The sequence below is a fragment of the Mustela putorius genome, unplaced genomic scaffold (assembly GCF_011764305.1).
Source record: "Mustela putorius furo isolate JIRA1106 unplaced genomic scaffold, ASM1176430v1.1 tig00003858_pilon_pilon_pilon, whole genome shotgun sequence".
Taxonomy (NCBI): Eukaryota; Metazoa; Chordata; class Mammalia; order Carnivora; family Mustelidae; genus Mustela; species Mustela putorius.
In genome coordinates this window covers 19203720-19217980 of record NW_025422010.1, presented here as the reverse complement: position 1 = coordinate 19217980, position 14261 = coordinate 19203720, and the positions used below count along the sequence as shown (strand labels likewise).

The following is a 14261-nucleotide window of genomic DNA, read 5'->3' as shown; positions in this document are numbered from 1 at the left end:
AGAAAGTTTTTTAGTCCAAGAAGTATGCCTTCAAGAAAAGGAACAAAAAGGATTACAATCAATAAATAGAATAACTAACACACTACATAATATTAATGACCTAGTAAGGAAGACATGTTTCTTATCTCAACATGAAAAAAAGTAGTTACAACTTCTAGGACAAGCACAGCCAAGCTCATACAAGTATGTCCTTGTCATAGCACATTATGGGCTGATTTGAGGTTAATTTGAGCAGCTGATTTGAAACAGAGTAAAAAAGTAACTATGTGGCTTGGACATTAGAAACAGTCTCCTTGAGTGGCACAGAGGTCATGACATCGGATCTATAGAGAAGAAAATGTTATCCTGGCTCAGCAGAGAGTATTTACAGAATCAATAAATAAACACTCTTTACTATTTTTCGGCTTCTATAATTAAATTATAACCCAAATACAAAAGATTGAGATCTGGTAAGAGAAAACAATGTAACCATTGTCAAGACTGTCAATATTATTTACATGGAAAGATTCAGATTAACACAGGGTGGGCAGTAGAAGAGAAGAATGACACAAGGAAAAGTTGAAATATCAATACCTGCCTCCAAATATAGTGGTAAGTTCAGGGAGACTGTTCAGACATTTTCCTAAAATATATTCCTCGTAAAGACATACTTTTACATAAATGTATGTATTAAGGTTCAAAGGTAACATAGAAGAACTAAAATAGTAACTATTCAAAAATATGCGAGAGATAAAAAGAATTCTCATTATCATAGTAAGAAGTAAGCAGATATTGTCTCAAATTGATAAATCAAGTATTAAAGTAAAAATACATCATTGATGGGGTGCATGGGTGACTCAGTCATTTAAGGGTCTCAGTTTGGCTCAGATCAAGATCCTGGGGTCCTGGGATGGAGCCCTGCAACAGGTTCCCTGCTCAGTGGGGAGTCTACTTGGCCTTCTCCCTCTGCCCTTCCTCCATTCGTGTGCTCTTTCTCTCTCTCAAATAAATAAAATCTTAAAAAAAAAATAAAAAGCAAATACATCACTTAAAACTTTGGAAAACTAAGAACTGTGACTGACAGGGGTGGGAAAGACAGGTACAAAAAACCTTTTTTTATGGTAACTATGTATCTTTATAATGTACATGCATTATTTGAATAAAAATTCAAAAGGAGGAACATAAAATAAGCTAGATAGCATATTCATTTCATTATAGCATTTAAATTTAACAGTATTATATTCTCGAATACTTTGTATGACATCTTTTTGAGTATTAAGGTACTAAAAAGTATATACACTTTCTTGTCTTTCTGCTATAATACTTGTGTCTTTTTCTCAAGCATTCTACAAGCTAACGGTAAAGTCTATTTATGCCTTTAAAATTCCAAAGAAAATAAGTCTCTGTAAACCATTCCAAAACCAAAACACTATTAAACTGTTATAAGAGGCAACTCAATTTTAACTATTTGCTTAAAGTACCTGACATTTCGTATTTACATTTCTCTTTTAAACACTGCTGTAATTAATAGCTTAGGGTCCTTGTAGTAAACAATGAAATAGCTGACCTGACTGTGGTAAATAATTTATACACAGAATTACTAAGCCATAAGGGCCAAAGAGAACATGACATTGAAAAGTCATTGAAAGGGTGGCTGACTGGCTCAGTCAGTAGAGCATGTGACCCTTAATCTCAGTGTAGTGAGTTCAAGCCCCATGCTGGGTGTAAAGCTTACTTAAAAAATAAATAAAAAGTAAAATAAAAAACAGAAAAAGAAAAAAATCACTGAAAAACACTGAAAGAGGTAAATGGCATTGAACAATTCTCATGAATTGTTTAAATGTCATTCTACTAGTCAGTTTGTCAGTAAGAATTGAACACTATTGTTTCTAAGAAATCAAATCTAATACATTAAAATGTTATGACGTATCATCAAAAAAAATTCCTTGGAATCCCTAGTTTTCAAGTTCAAAAATGCCACTGATATAGATAGCTAAAAAATGAAACAATATTCCCTAGCTTCTTTATTACTTCTAGTTTTCTCCAATTAACTGCCATTCTTGATAACAATATCTGTGGAAAAGCGTCAACTCTTGATTGCTTCCAGATCCTAGTTTAAATTTAAATGAATGTGAGAAAATATGCTAGCTCCTATTTCCATCAGCAAGGTTCCACCACTTTCCTCTTGCCTATTTTCCACTGATGCTATCAGAGAAAGAAACAGCCTCAATTTCACAGGAGAATGAATGCAATTTCAGTCGCTATATATAGGTAACAGGGAAAGAAGAGTAATTCTACTTGTAAGATCAGAAAGCAACAACTATCGTGAGTTATATTTCAGTTTGGTCATAGGGATGAAGAAAAACCTTTCATTTTGCAATTGGAAAACTTAGCAGATTAACAAGTATGCTCAATTGTTTGCTATACCCCAACAAGATTTCCTCAAATTTATTCATTTTCAAAATGAATAAATTTTCAAAACGTGTACAAAGAGTACTGTATGTGCTAAAATACAACAGTGCCCTGTCTTTTCTTTTAAAGAGTTTATAGTGTATTAGAAAAAGAGAGGCAATAAAAAAGTAATTATGGCAAAGAATCATGACAGTGGAAATAGGGGGTACTATGAAAGAAAGCACTCAGCAGAACTAAATCCACTCTAGAAAATCAGAAAAGGTCTCCTAAAGAACATATTTAAATTTAAACCTATGAGTAAGACAAAAAGAGGACATTTAGTCTAGTATTTGAAAAATAGTTGCACAACACTAAATCCTCTGATTATGAGTACAAATTTTCCCTTTCAATGACAGATGAAATACAAGTTTCCTATGACTGCCAAAAATGCTTTTAAAAATACTGAAATCTATTAGACAATCATGGCTTAACTGCTTTGTTCAGATTTTTTTTTAATGCATTTTATCTACTCCACACAGTAACTATTTCTTATATTTAGTGAAATACTTTGTTTTCTCTAAGGAAAGTCTATTATAATAGCAGTAGTAGAACATAAAGCAGCCATATAAAATTATAACTTTTTATTATCTAATTTACCTTTACTGAGTAATTCCTCTCATTTAAACATTTCACAGTCACCAATTAGGAGGGATACCAGAAGTTTCTAAAAATTGCTATATGTACTTTTAATTGTATTAATCTTATTTGATCATCCAGGTAGCCCTGAGAAGGTATGGCTAGTGTCATGTCATATATTCTTGGCTTTTCTTCCACTCTGATAATTTTTGTTTCACAATTTTTTTCGTTGGCCGGGCCTTATTCTTCATTAAAGCTTAATTAGTATGTCCAAGGATTCCGCACTAACACCTCTTCCAATTTTCTTCCAATACCCTTTAAGATGTCTTTAGATCTCTTATCCAGTCTCTAGGTTTTTAAATCCCATTTATATGCAGAGGATGACATTCAAATTCTTCTCTCCAGCCTGAATTTCACTAGTTAGTTTCAAACTCACATATATAACCATCTACTTGAAATCTACATGTGGATATAATAGTTGCTGTCAATATCTGCTCATATCCGTTTGTAATTTCCCTACTTAAACCCTCCAACTGCTTCCCATTGCAAATCAAATCCAAACTTTTTGCCCATGATCCTACATAATCTAGTTACTCCCACCTTTCCAATATTATCTCCTATCATTAACCCTCCTATTAATTAAGAACCACAGTGGACTTTCTATTTTTTTTTTTTAAGACTTTATTTATTTGACAGAGGGGGCACCTGGGTGGCTCAGTGGGTTAAAGACTTTATTTATTTGACAGAGAGAGACACAGTAAGAGAGGGAACACAAGCAGGGGGAGTGGGAGAGAGAAGCAGGCTTCCTGCTGAGTGGGGAGCCTGATGCCACGCAGGGCTTGATCCCAGGAGCCAGGGATCATGACCTGAGCTGAAGGCAGCTGTTTAAAGAATGAGCCACCCAGACATCCCTGGACTTCCTATTCTTCAAATGTTTCAAAACTTTTTTCTCCCTAAAACTTCTGCATTTGTGTGTTCTCTTTTTATCTCTTCAAGTTTAGTTCTTCAAGTGACTAGCTCTTACCGGAATCATTCATGTCTCAGTTCAAATGGCACCTCCTCTGAAAGGCCATCCTTGACACCCATCCCTTCACTTCCAAATCAATGTCTATCACACTTACTTATACCATTCCATTTTATTTCTTCATAGCAGTTACAGTCTGAAATCACCTTATTTGTATGACTCACTCCAAACCTCTGTAAATTAAATATCAGCTCCATGACATACCATGGACAGTATTATCCCTAGCACCTAAGAGCAACACCTAGATCATAGTAAAGACTCAAATATTTATGAATCTGAATCAAGGGCACAGTATAAACTTGAAATTCAAATTCACAGCTATGACTCCGAAGCCTATGCAGCTTTATTCCACAACAGGCTGCCTACTGCAGTAAATGTGCACCCTCTGGGACAGCAGTTGTGGAAGACAAATATACAACTGTAGTCTGCCCAGGTGTGGAGTAGATTATCCCACCACTAAAGGTACAGAGGCAAACTCAAACCACCAGCCCTTCTGTAACATATACAAAATAATAACAAAAGAAAATTATTAACTGTTATTTGTTATAGGTAGTTCAAGGTCTTAGATATCACTTACAGTTCAGATGGAGGAATATAGCAAATCCTGGAAGTCTTTTCTAAATCTAGGGTGTTAATCTCATAGAGTGAAAAGTAAAGTATGTATCTGGAAGTAAAGTAAGTGATAGGCATTATTGTAGAAATACTCAGAAAGAAGAATCCCTAGACTGCTTGCAAATAGAGAAATATGAAGGGGGAAAAGGGAAATATGAAGATAAATAGAATTGTGAAGCAGTTTCCACCTACTTAGATGTAAAAATGGAATTAAGCCATCAAATGAATCAGAACATTAATTCTAAGTACTTAGAGCTATTCTTAAGCTTGTCCTATATCAAACACCAGATAAAGAAATATTACTTAAAGGGTAAATTGATGAGATTGCTGTAAAAAATAAAAAACAAATTTGTAAGTATATATCCTTAATTTCATACAGTATTTATTCAAAGTTGACATCAGGTTGGAAAAGGGCACTTTTAGTCCCGGAACTGTTTATAAGTCAAAACCAATGTTCTATGCAGGGGGAATCACCTCCTACTCGAGAACACCTAAGAACCAGACTCACCGATCTTCTAAAACTTTAATGGTTTCATGGAGGACTTTCTGTTGCTCTCTCAGCTGTTGATTTTTGGTGAAGAATTCCTCTAGTCTCTGTGCATCTCTGAAAGTCAAGAAATAAGTTTATAGAAAAGTTATAATAGGATAATTATCATAACAGGAGAATTCTACTATAAGAACCCCAAATTATGGTCCTACCCATAACATGTATTTCTTATACTAAAATAAATAACTCCAAAGGTAAAGTTTAAATATCTTGTTAATCACAGTTCAAATTATACTAGAATTTATTCTGCAGTGTTTTTATGTATTGTGAAGGTATTATTCTAAGTACTGGGCATTCATTATACAATGCTGGAACACAGAGGAAGGAGTGGATTCTAATGCCATCATTGACTCTATGTTGTAAAAAATGCTATTAAAGTATACACTGTTTATTATTTTGTCTACATTTGTTAATGTAAGTAACAGGTATCTCCACTCATCTCTATTCCAATTATGGGAGATATATACTTTCTTATTAATGTTTGTATTGCCTAAACTTATTTGGCATTAATTTTTAGCCAGACCTAGCAGTGGAGTGGAAGTACATGAACCGTATATCCGTATATCCTAACACCTAGTTTTGAATCTCAGCTCTCAGTTGTCAGCTGTGTGACCCAGTGCAAGTTATCGAAACTCTTTGTGCCTCAAAAGATGAAGATACATTACCATTTATCTAATAAAGTATTTGCAAGGACTAAACACTAATGTATGCATAGCATGCAGAATAGTACAAGCACTCAGTAAATTCTATTTACGTGCTTATCATTGTGATTTCATAGTCAAGAAAAAACAAAGACATCTAAAATGTTCTTCTAGTAGATTACCTGTTTATTTTCTTTTTATTTATTTATTTTATTATTATTTTTTTAAAGATTTTATTTATTTATTTGACAGAGAGAGAGATCACAGTAGACAGAGAGGCAGGCAGAGAGAAAGAGAGAGGGAAGCAGGCTCCCCGCCGAGCAGAGAGCCCGATGCGGGACTCGATCCCAGGACCCTGAGATCATGACCTGAGCCGAAGGCAGCGGCTTAACCCACTGAGCCACCCAGGCACCCACCTGTTTATTTTCAAAGGTAATGTCATATTCTACCTCTCCATCATATTTTTAAAAAAGATCACATTATTATATAAAGTATGCATATAATTTAATTCTAAGAAAACCCATTAGAAATTTGACTGGGATTTTCTCTACGGTCTTAAAGATGAAAAAGATAATACTGTGATTGAAACATCTTCCCCAGTCCCCTCAAGGGTCTAGAATATCAGATGACAACTAGTCCACTACAAATAGTAGATGTCAAAATGACTGTATCAAAATGGCTAGAATGTAATATAACTGGCAGCAAAACAGAGTCAAACAACTAAGTAAAAATGTCAGATACCCAATAGAGAGGATACTTTGTACATTCTGGTTGAATAATTCACATTAAATGAAAAAGGAAAAATCAATACATCAAAGAGAAAGAGTAACAGTCTACTGCATATAGTTCTGGTAGTGTATATAGACATCTGAAATTTTGGATATAATATAGTGATAGCTGAAACTCATTAATTTGGCTGTTTATCTCACTCAATTAACAAAAGATTGTTGGGGCACCTGGGTGGCTCAGTGGTTAAGTGCCTTTGGCTCAGGGTTCTGGGATTGAGCCCCACATTGGACTTCCTGCTCAGCGAGGAGCCTGTTTCCCCCCCTCTCTCTGCCTTTCTGCCTACTTGTGATCTCTCTCTCTCTGTGAAATAAATAAATAAAATCTTTTTAAAAAATTGTCTATTCGTACTTCTAGAAAATGTATTTAATTCAGAGGTAGTACCAAGATTTCATTGATCCTACTTTGCAAACAAATATAACCAAACTAAGAACTAAGAACTTATCTAAATTTGGGGGGAAAATTGAACACTTTTTCGAAGTTAACAGACTGTTAGCTGCCAGCACCCATTTGAATTTATTTTTAATCTAAATAACCTGTATCATAAAAATATAACAATAAAATATTACATTCCAGATCATACATTGAAGAATTACACTCTCTTTTTCTCTAAAGGAATGAAAAGGTCATAGCAAAATGTTTTTTCTTAAATTATGAACAAAAGAGAAAACTTTGTAATAGTAATGTGATATTTGATTTTTCCTACATATACATATTCTTTTCCAGTCTATTTAGAATGATTCAGAATATAACAGCATTTGTTTTAAAACCAAATAGACTTATGGCCTAAGTTTAAATTAAAACTAATCTCAATTAAAAAAATATTTGGGGTGCCTCGGTGGCTCAGTCCTTAAGCGCCTGTCTTCAGCTCAGGTCATGATCCCAGGATCCTGGGATCGAGCCCCACACTGGACTCCCTGCTCAGCGGGAAGCCTGCTTCTCCCTCTCCCACTCCCTCTGCTTGTATTCCCCCTCTCACTGTCTCTCTCTCCCTCTCTGCCAAATAAATTTTAAAAATCTTAAAAAAAAATATTCACGTCCTGGGGGAGGGGGTGGCTGGGTTATGGACATTGGGGAGGGTATGTGCTATGGTGAGTGCAGTGCTGTGAAGTGTGTAAACCTGGCAATTCATAGACCTGTACTCCTGGGGCTAATAATATATTATATATTAATAAAAAATTAAAATATTTAAAAAAATTGTCAACTCAGTGGTAAACATGGGGTTACATGAATAACTTAACAAATTCCTTAAGAAAGCAAACTGGTGAATTCTAAATGGTACAAAAACCAGTCCTGCACTTTCAAAAAAAATTAAGAGTGAAATATATTGTAAGATAGGTCTACCTTGGACCTCAACCAAAGGAAGCTGGTTACTACTATACAAATAACCAACCTCAGGTGCCTGGGTGGCTTAGTCAGTTAAACATCTGTCTTGGGCTCAGATCATGATCCCAGGGTCCTGGGATGGAGCCCTGAATCAGGCTCCTTGCTCAGTGGGGAGTCTGCTTCTCCCTCTCCCTCTGCCTCTCCCCCTGCTCATTCTCTCTCTCTCAAATAAGTAAATAAACAAAATCTTAAAAAAAAAAAAATCACAAGTGTTATAGACGATCTTTGAGAAAGTAAAATTTGGCAGTCATTTACAAACTTAATGTTTCTCATGTAGCTGATTGGTAATACAGGTTACCAATTGGTAACCTATATTATAGGTTGGTTATAGGTATAGCAAAATACATTCTGTGTAAAATGTCTAATAAAAAAGTATATTTGTGATAAACAAATCTAGACTGTTTCTAATTATGCATCATGACTCAACTTCAGGGAAATATTCTGATTCAAGCTAAGAGGAAATATTACCTTGTAGTTATAAATCTATCATTTAAAATAGTAATATTTTAGAAAATAGAATCAATAGACCTACATGAAGAATCCATTTTAATAAAACTAAATTCCTTTAAAAACATGTAGTGAATGAAGTTTGAAATGTGCAGTCAAATAGCAAACACAGTAATTTCTGGGTTTCAGTATTGCTTCTTAATTTTTTTTTTAAGATTTTGTTTATTTATTTGACAGAGCGAGAGAGCACAAGCAGGGGGAGCACCAGAGGGAAAGGGAGTGGCAGGCTCCCCACTGAGCAGGCAGCCTGACACAGGGCTCCATGCCTGACTCAATCCCAGGACCCTGGGATCATGACCTGAGCTGGAGGCAGATGCTTAACTGACTGAGCCACCCAGGTGCCCCTCAGTACTGCTTCTTAAAAGTGACCAACATTGTGATTAAAGGATGTCATTCTAACCAATGGTTGTTAATCCAGCATAAAGAAGATCATTAATCAACAAGGAACCAAGGCACAATATAAAGAACTCATTGTCTAACTACTGATCAACTCTGAAACATTATGTGTTTGGTAGTAGAAAAGCAGAAGTGGGGCGCCTGGGTGGCTCAGTCAGGTAAGCATCTCACTCATTTTCGGCTTAGGTCTTGATCTCAAGGTGGTGAGATGGAGCTCAGAGATGAGCTCCACTCTGAGGTGGAAACTGCTTAAGACGCTCTCTCTCCCTTTGCCCCACTCTCTGCTCCTGTACTGCCTGCACTCTCTCTCTCTCTCAAAAAAAAAAAAAAAAAAAAAAAAGAGCCAGAGGGAATTAAGTTTGGTATGGTACTTATCTTGTGATTAGCAATGTTTGTAGCAACCAACACTAGTTGGGCTATAAATAAAAATGGAGATGAAAACAACAGAATAAGTACACTCAAATCATTAAAAATATTTTCATCAGGGGCGCCTGGGTGGCTCAGTGGGTTAAAGCCTCTGCCTTCGGCTCAGGTCATGATCCCAGGGTCCTGGGATTGAGCCCCACATCAGGCTCTATGCTCTGCGGGCAGCCTGCTTTCCCCCTCACTCTGCCTGCCTCTCTGCCTACTTGTGATCTCTGTCAAATAAATAAATAAGATCTTAAAAATTTTTTTTTCATCATTGAAAAGAAGTGTATTAGGGTGCCTGGGTGGGTCAGTGGGTTAAAGCTTCTGCCTTCGGCTCAGGTCATGATCCCAGAGTCCTGGGATTGAGCCCCCCTTCGGGCTCTCTGCTCGGCAGCGAGCCTGCTTCCCTTCCTCTCTCTGCCTGCCTCTCTGTCTACGTGTAATTTCTGTCTGTCAAATAAATAAATAAATAAATAAAATCTTAAAAAAAGAAAAGAAAAGAAGTGTATTTATTCCTAAGTAAAACAATAATGTTTCACCTTTTTTATTTCAAGTGAATTAAAAAAGAGAAATTTTACTTATTAACCAAGAGAACGATCCTGTTTTTCTCAATCAACTGACACAGTTTCAATGTATTTATTTTTGACATAACTCTTACCATGGGAAGAACTTACATATAGAGTTTTCTTCTGCAACTATGCAGATAATTCTGAGATACATAAACTATCAATACTAATTAAAATACACTAAAAAGCTACAGAGTTTTTGAAATCCGTATTGCCCATAGAAACAAAAGGTAATTTGTGCCATAAAAGCAAATCATGCCTCAAGAGCTGCACAGGCAGCTAATCTAACTAGTGACGATTTTGATCACCTATCCAACAGCCATTTCGTTCTCATTCCTTGCTAAAGAATACTAAATTTCTTGAATATCCGACAGTTGCTTGAAGAGAAGTTGGTTTCTCTAGACTCAGGGGATGAATGTTAATTTTTTTCAATTTTTTTAATGTTTCATCTTAAAATAATTTCAGACTTAATATAAACAAGTTATAAACATAGAATAGAGTATCTGTATATCACTCGACTTCTCAAAATTTCACATCTTGCATAGCCATAATACAACTATGAAAATCAAGAAATTAACATTGATACAATACTATTAACTACAGACTTCACTCAAATTTTTCCAATTGTCCCTCTAATGTCATTTTTCTGTTCCAGGATCTAACCCAGGACCCCACATTGCATTTAATGTAATTCTCCTTACATCTGTGATAATCTGTCCATCTTTCTTTGTCTTTCACAATCCTGACATCTTGAAAAGTAAAGGTCAGTTATTTTGTCCTTCAACTTGGGTTTTTCCATATTTCCCCATGATAAAACATGGGCTATGCATTTTTGGTAAGAGTACAACAGGAGTAATGTTGTGCTCTTCTTAGTGCATCAAATCAGGAGGTAAATAAGACTGACATATCTGATTTCTAGTTAACTTTGATAGTTTAACTGAGATGAATTCTGCCTGGTTTCTCTGCTATAATATTATAATTTTGCCCTTTGTAATTAATAAGTATCTCATGGGGAGATACTTGGAGAACTTTGCAAAATTCTAACTAATAAGATACACACCCTAAGTTTACTATTCAGGAAAGGCTTAATTTCCTCTATAAGTTAAGAAACATCTCTCAGTTGTGGGAACTAAACATAAGAAACAGAGAAAGGGATAATTCTGTGGTTAAGATATTTAAAATGAAGGCAGGAATATGTATACTCTCAATAATACAAAGCATTTAAAAATATTGCTAATTAAATAGCATCATAAAATCACTCTTCAAAAAATCCTGTTTTAAAAATTTATGACTTTATATTTCTGAATCTAAGTTATTTTCCATACATGATTTTCTAGGTGTGAAAGGAAACTTCCCAAATTTTCATTTTCAGATTATAATGGAGAAAAACAACTGGGTGTGTTTTGATGGGTGGCTGTTAACTCCAGCTTTTGGTTAGAGCCTTGGAAGCTCTAGGAATATGAAGTAACTGAGGCCCATTGGTATGTATATACCACAGAGCAAATTCAATATTAGTCACAATGATAATAATTTTTGTTATGAGCAATAATATTCTATGGTGCCACTGAATGTGGAAGCCCTAGGGAGCCATGACTAAAATCTGCTTCTGACTTAGAAATTCAGATTTGATTCTAGGCTTAATAACCAAAACAATTCAGGGGAACCTCTGGTAATTTCAAACTGATTAAATAAAAGGGTCTCAATTGTTCCCATTTCTTAGATCAGTTCAGAAATCCCAGAATTATTCTGCTCCCCTCTTGTAGTATCTTAAATTCTAGGTGTTAATCAGAGTTGAGAAAAGAATGCTACTGACAGATCAAAATGAATGTATAGACCAGGTCTCATCTTAATAAATACCTTACGGAAAAAATTTATATATATATATACACACACACACACACACACCCATTTATATGTGTGCACATATAAAAAATTATATTAAAATATAAATGAAGCAAATATTAGCTAAGGATATACTCCAAATTAAGTTAGTCTTTTTACTGAATTTTTTTACTGAAAAATTCGTTGTCAACTATCCAAGGTCCATGCTGTAAAGCTAATTTCTTATAATGGGGCACCTAGGTGGCTCAGTGGGTTGAGCCTCTGCCTTCAGCTTAGGTCATGATCCCAGGATCCTGGGATCGAGCCCTGCATTGGGCTCTCTGCTCAGTGGGGAGCCTGCTTTCCCCTCTCCCTCTCTGCCTGCCTCTCTGCCTACTTGTGATCTCTGTCAAATAAATAAATAAAATCTTAAAAAAAAAAAAAGCTAATTTCTTATGAATAAGACATTAAGACCAAATAGGACATTAAGACCAATTACTTTAAACATAGGATATCATTGTTATACACTAATACTTACAAAATTCGTTCCTTTTTGAGCTTGGTTACTTTTACTTGCAAACCTAAAAAGAAAAAAAAAACACAGTATTTTACTTATACATTTACCATCTCTAAAGCAGTTGATCTGAGTTTATGAGTCTAATGCTACACTATTAAGTCACTAGACTCTGGGCTCTGAATAATGAGCCAGGTCCCATTAGTTTGGAGAGTGTATTTCCCTTGCTTTTACCCTGAGGTCACAAAAGTATATCAGCAACATTACTGCTTTTAGTCTGTGACAGCTAGCAGAATAAAATTTTCTCCACCTAAAGTGAGTTACTTTAGTTACTTCCTTTATAATAGTAGGGGCAAGCATATAATTAGAGGTTCACTATAAATGGAGACCCATGTTCTGACATAGCCTGTGCATTTGCTAACAGTAACTGTGCTTATGTAGGCTCAAGTCTTCTGGGATTAAAATAGATTATGGCAGGAAGTCTTGGACGAAGAGCAAAACTGCTAATGCTAAAGTACTTAACAAAGGACACGCAAGATAGCTGTTATATGTATTTTTAATTCTAATTGAGTCTGACACAGAACATAAGAGAAGACCACTGCCTTTGGGACTCATGTAGTTCTAATGAAGAAAGGCTGAAGGGTACTTAAACTGCAAGGAAGGATATGGGCTAAATAGGGTAAACATTTTTAATTTTTAGAAACAATAATTAACAAAAGGAGAAAAACAGTCATTAAATATGAAAATCTATTCAGCATCACTAGCAACTAAACAGAAATTCAAAATAAAACAATTACTTGGCAATATTATGAAGATCGTAATACCCAGTATGTTGATTAAAAAAAGTGTTGTAGGGGCACGTGGGTGGCTCAGTGGGTTAAGGCCTCTGCCTTCGGCTCGGGTCATGATCCCAGGGTCCTGGGATTGAGCCCCACGTTGGGCACTCTGCTCAGCAGGGAGCCTTGCTTTCCTCTCTCTCTCTGCCTGCCTCTCTGCCTGCTTGTGATCTCTGTCTATCAAATAAATAAAATCTTTTATTAAAAAAAAAGTGTTGTAAAACTATATTCCTATACTTTGCTGGAAATATTACAAATTGATACAATTCTTATGGAAAGCAATTTAGAAATATGTAATAGGACTCTTTCATCGAGATCTTCTTTCTTGGATTCAAACCATAGGGAAACTCATAGTCACAAAGAATACTGAGCAATTTATAGCAATACACACTGCTTAAAATAGGCATATATTTAAGTAAATATAACACTTGTTTTTTAAAATAATACAGTTACTAAGACCATTAAGTAAAAAGAATGTTGATTTAGCAACACTAAACTATATGGTTTTCTATTTTCTCTATGACCTCTATTTTCTGCAATATGATTATCACAAGGGGAGGAAAAAGTTTCTGTATTACTTTTTCTGATTCCTGTATCAATCTTTTTACTGTTCTACAATTTTTGCAATTGTGGATATTTTATTTACTTTTAAAAATATTGCTTAGCGAGTTTTTAAGTTCTATATCTACTCAAGAATTTCTTTTACTTGGGGTAGAGTTAGTCCCCAATAAATAGGTATTAATTGACTGATTTTTGAAAAATCAAAGGTTTAGTGTTTGCCTTTGGTAGTTTATGGGTTCTAATAAGCCACACATTTCAAAAAGCTTTCCATGTAATATATATAGTAACATTAATAAATTTGTCATTTTTAAGAACAGGACTTTTCATTATTGGTTTAATTTAGGACAAGCTTTTGAACAACATAATTTAGACAAATAAGAGTTTTCAAAAACTTACACATTTCTCCCACCAATCCCCCTCCATGTTGCTGACTAGGGATGAGGCTAAAAGTCATATAAATACTGAAGGGAAAGTCACCTCTTCTTAATACACCAAATAGTAATGATATGCTGCTAGGAAATCTAGATATTATAGAAAAATGAAGGCCCTGGACAATTTTTTTGTGTTAGACTTTGGCCCTATTTCTCAAGTTTCACCTCTAGGAAATGTCCAACTGATATGATACAATTTTACCCCTATTTTCACAGCCT

The 14261-nt window shown here is 35.0% G+C and overlaps 1 protein-coding gene across 4 annotated transcripts in view; it reads right to left on the bottom strand.

Moving 5' to 3' along the window:
• Positions 1–14261, bottom strand: part of RBBP8 (RB binding protein 8, endonuclease) — a 128377-nt gene that overhangs the window by 99844 nt on the left and 14272 nt on the right. For all 4 annotated transcript variants that reach the window (XM_013051451.2, XM_013051447.2, XM_045065443.1 and 1 more), the window contains exons 3-4: positions 12239–12281; positions 5151–5246 (exon numbers count right to left, since the gene is read on the bottom strand). In XM_013051451.2, coding sequence (XP_012906905.1) covers positions 5151–5246; positions 12239–12281 — 139 coding nt within the window. The remainder of the gene's footprint in view (positions 1–5150; positions 5247–12238; positions 12282–14261) is intronic.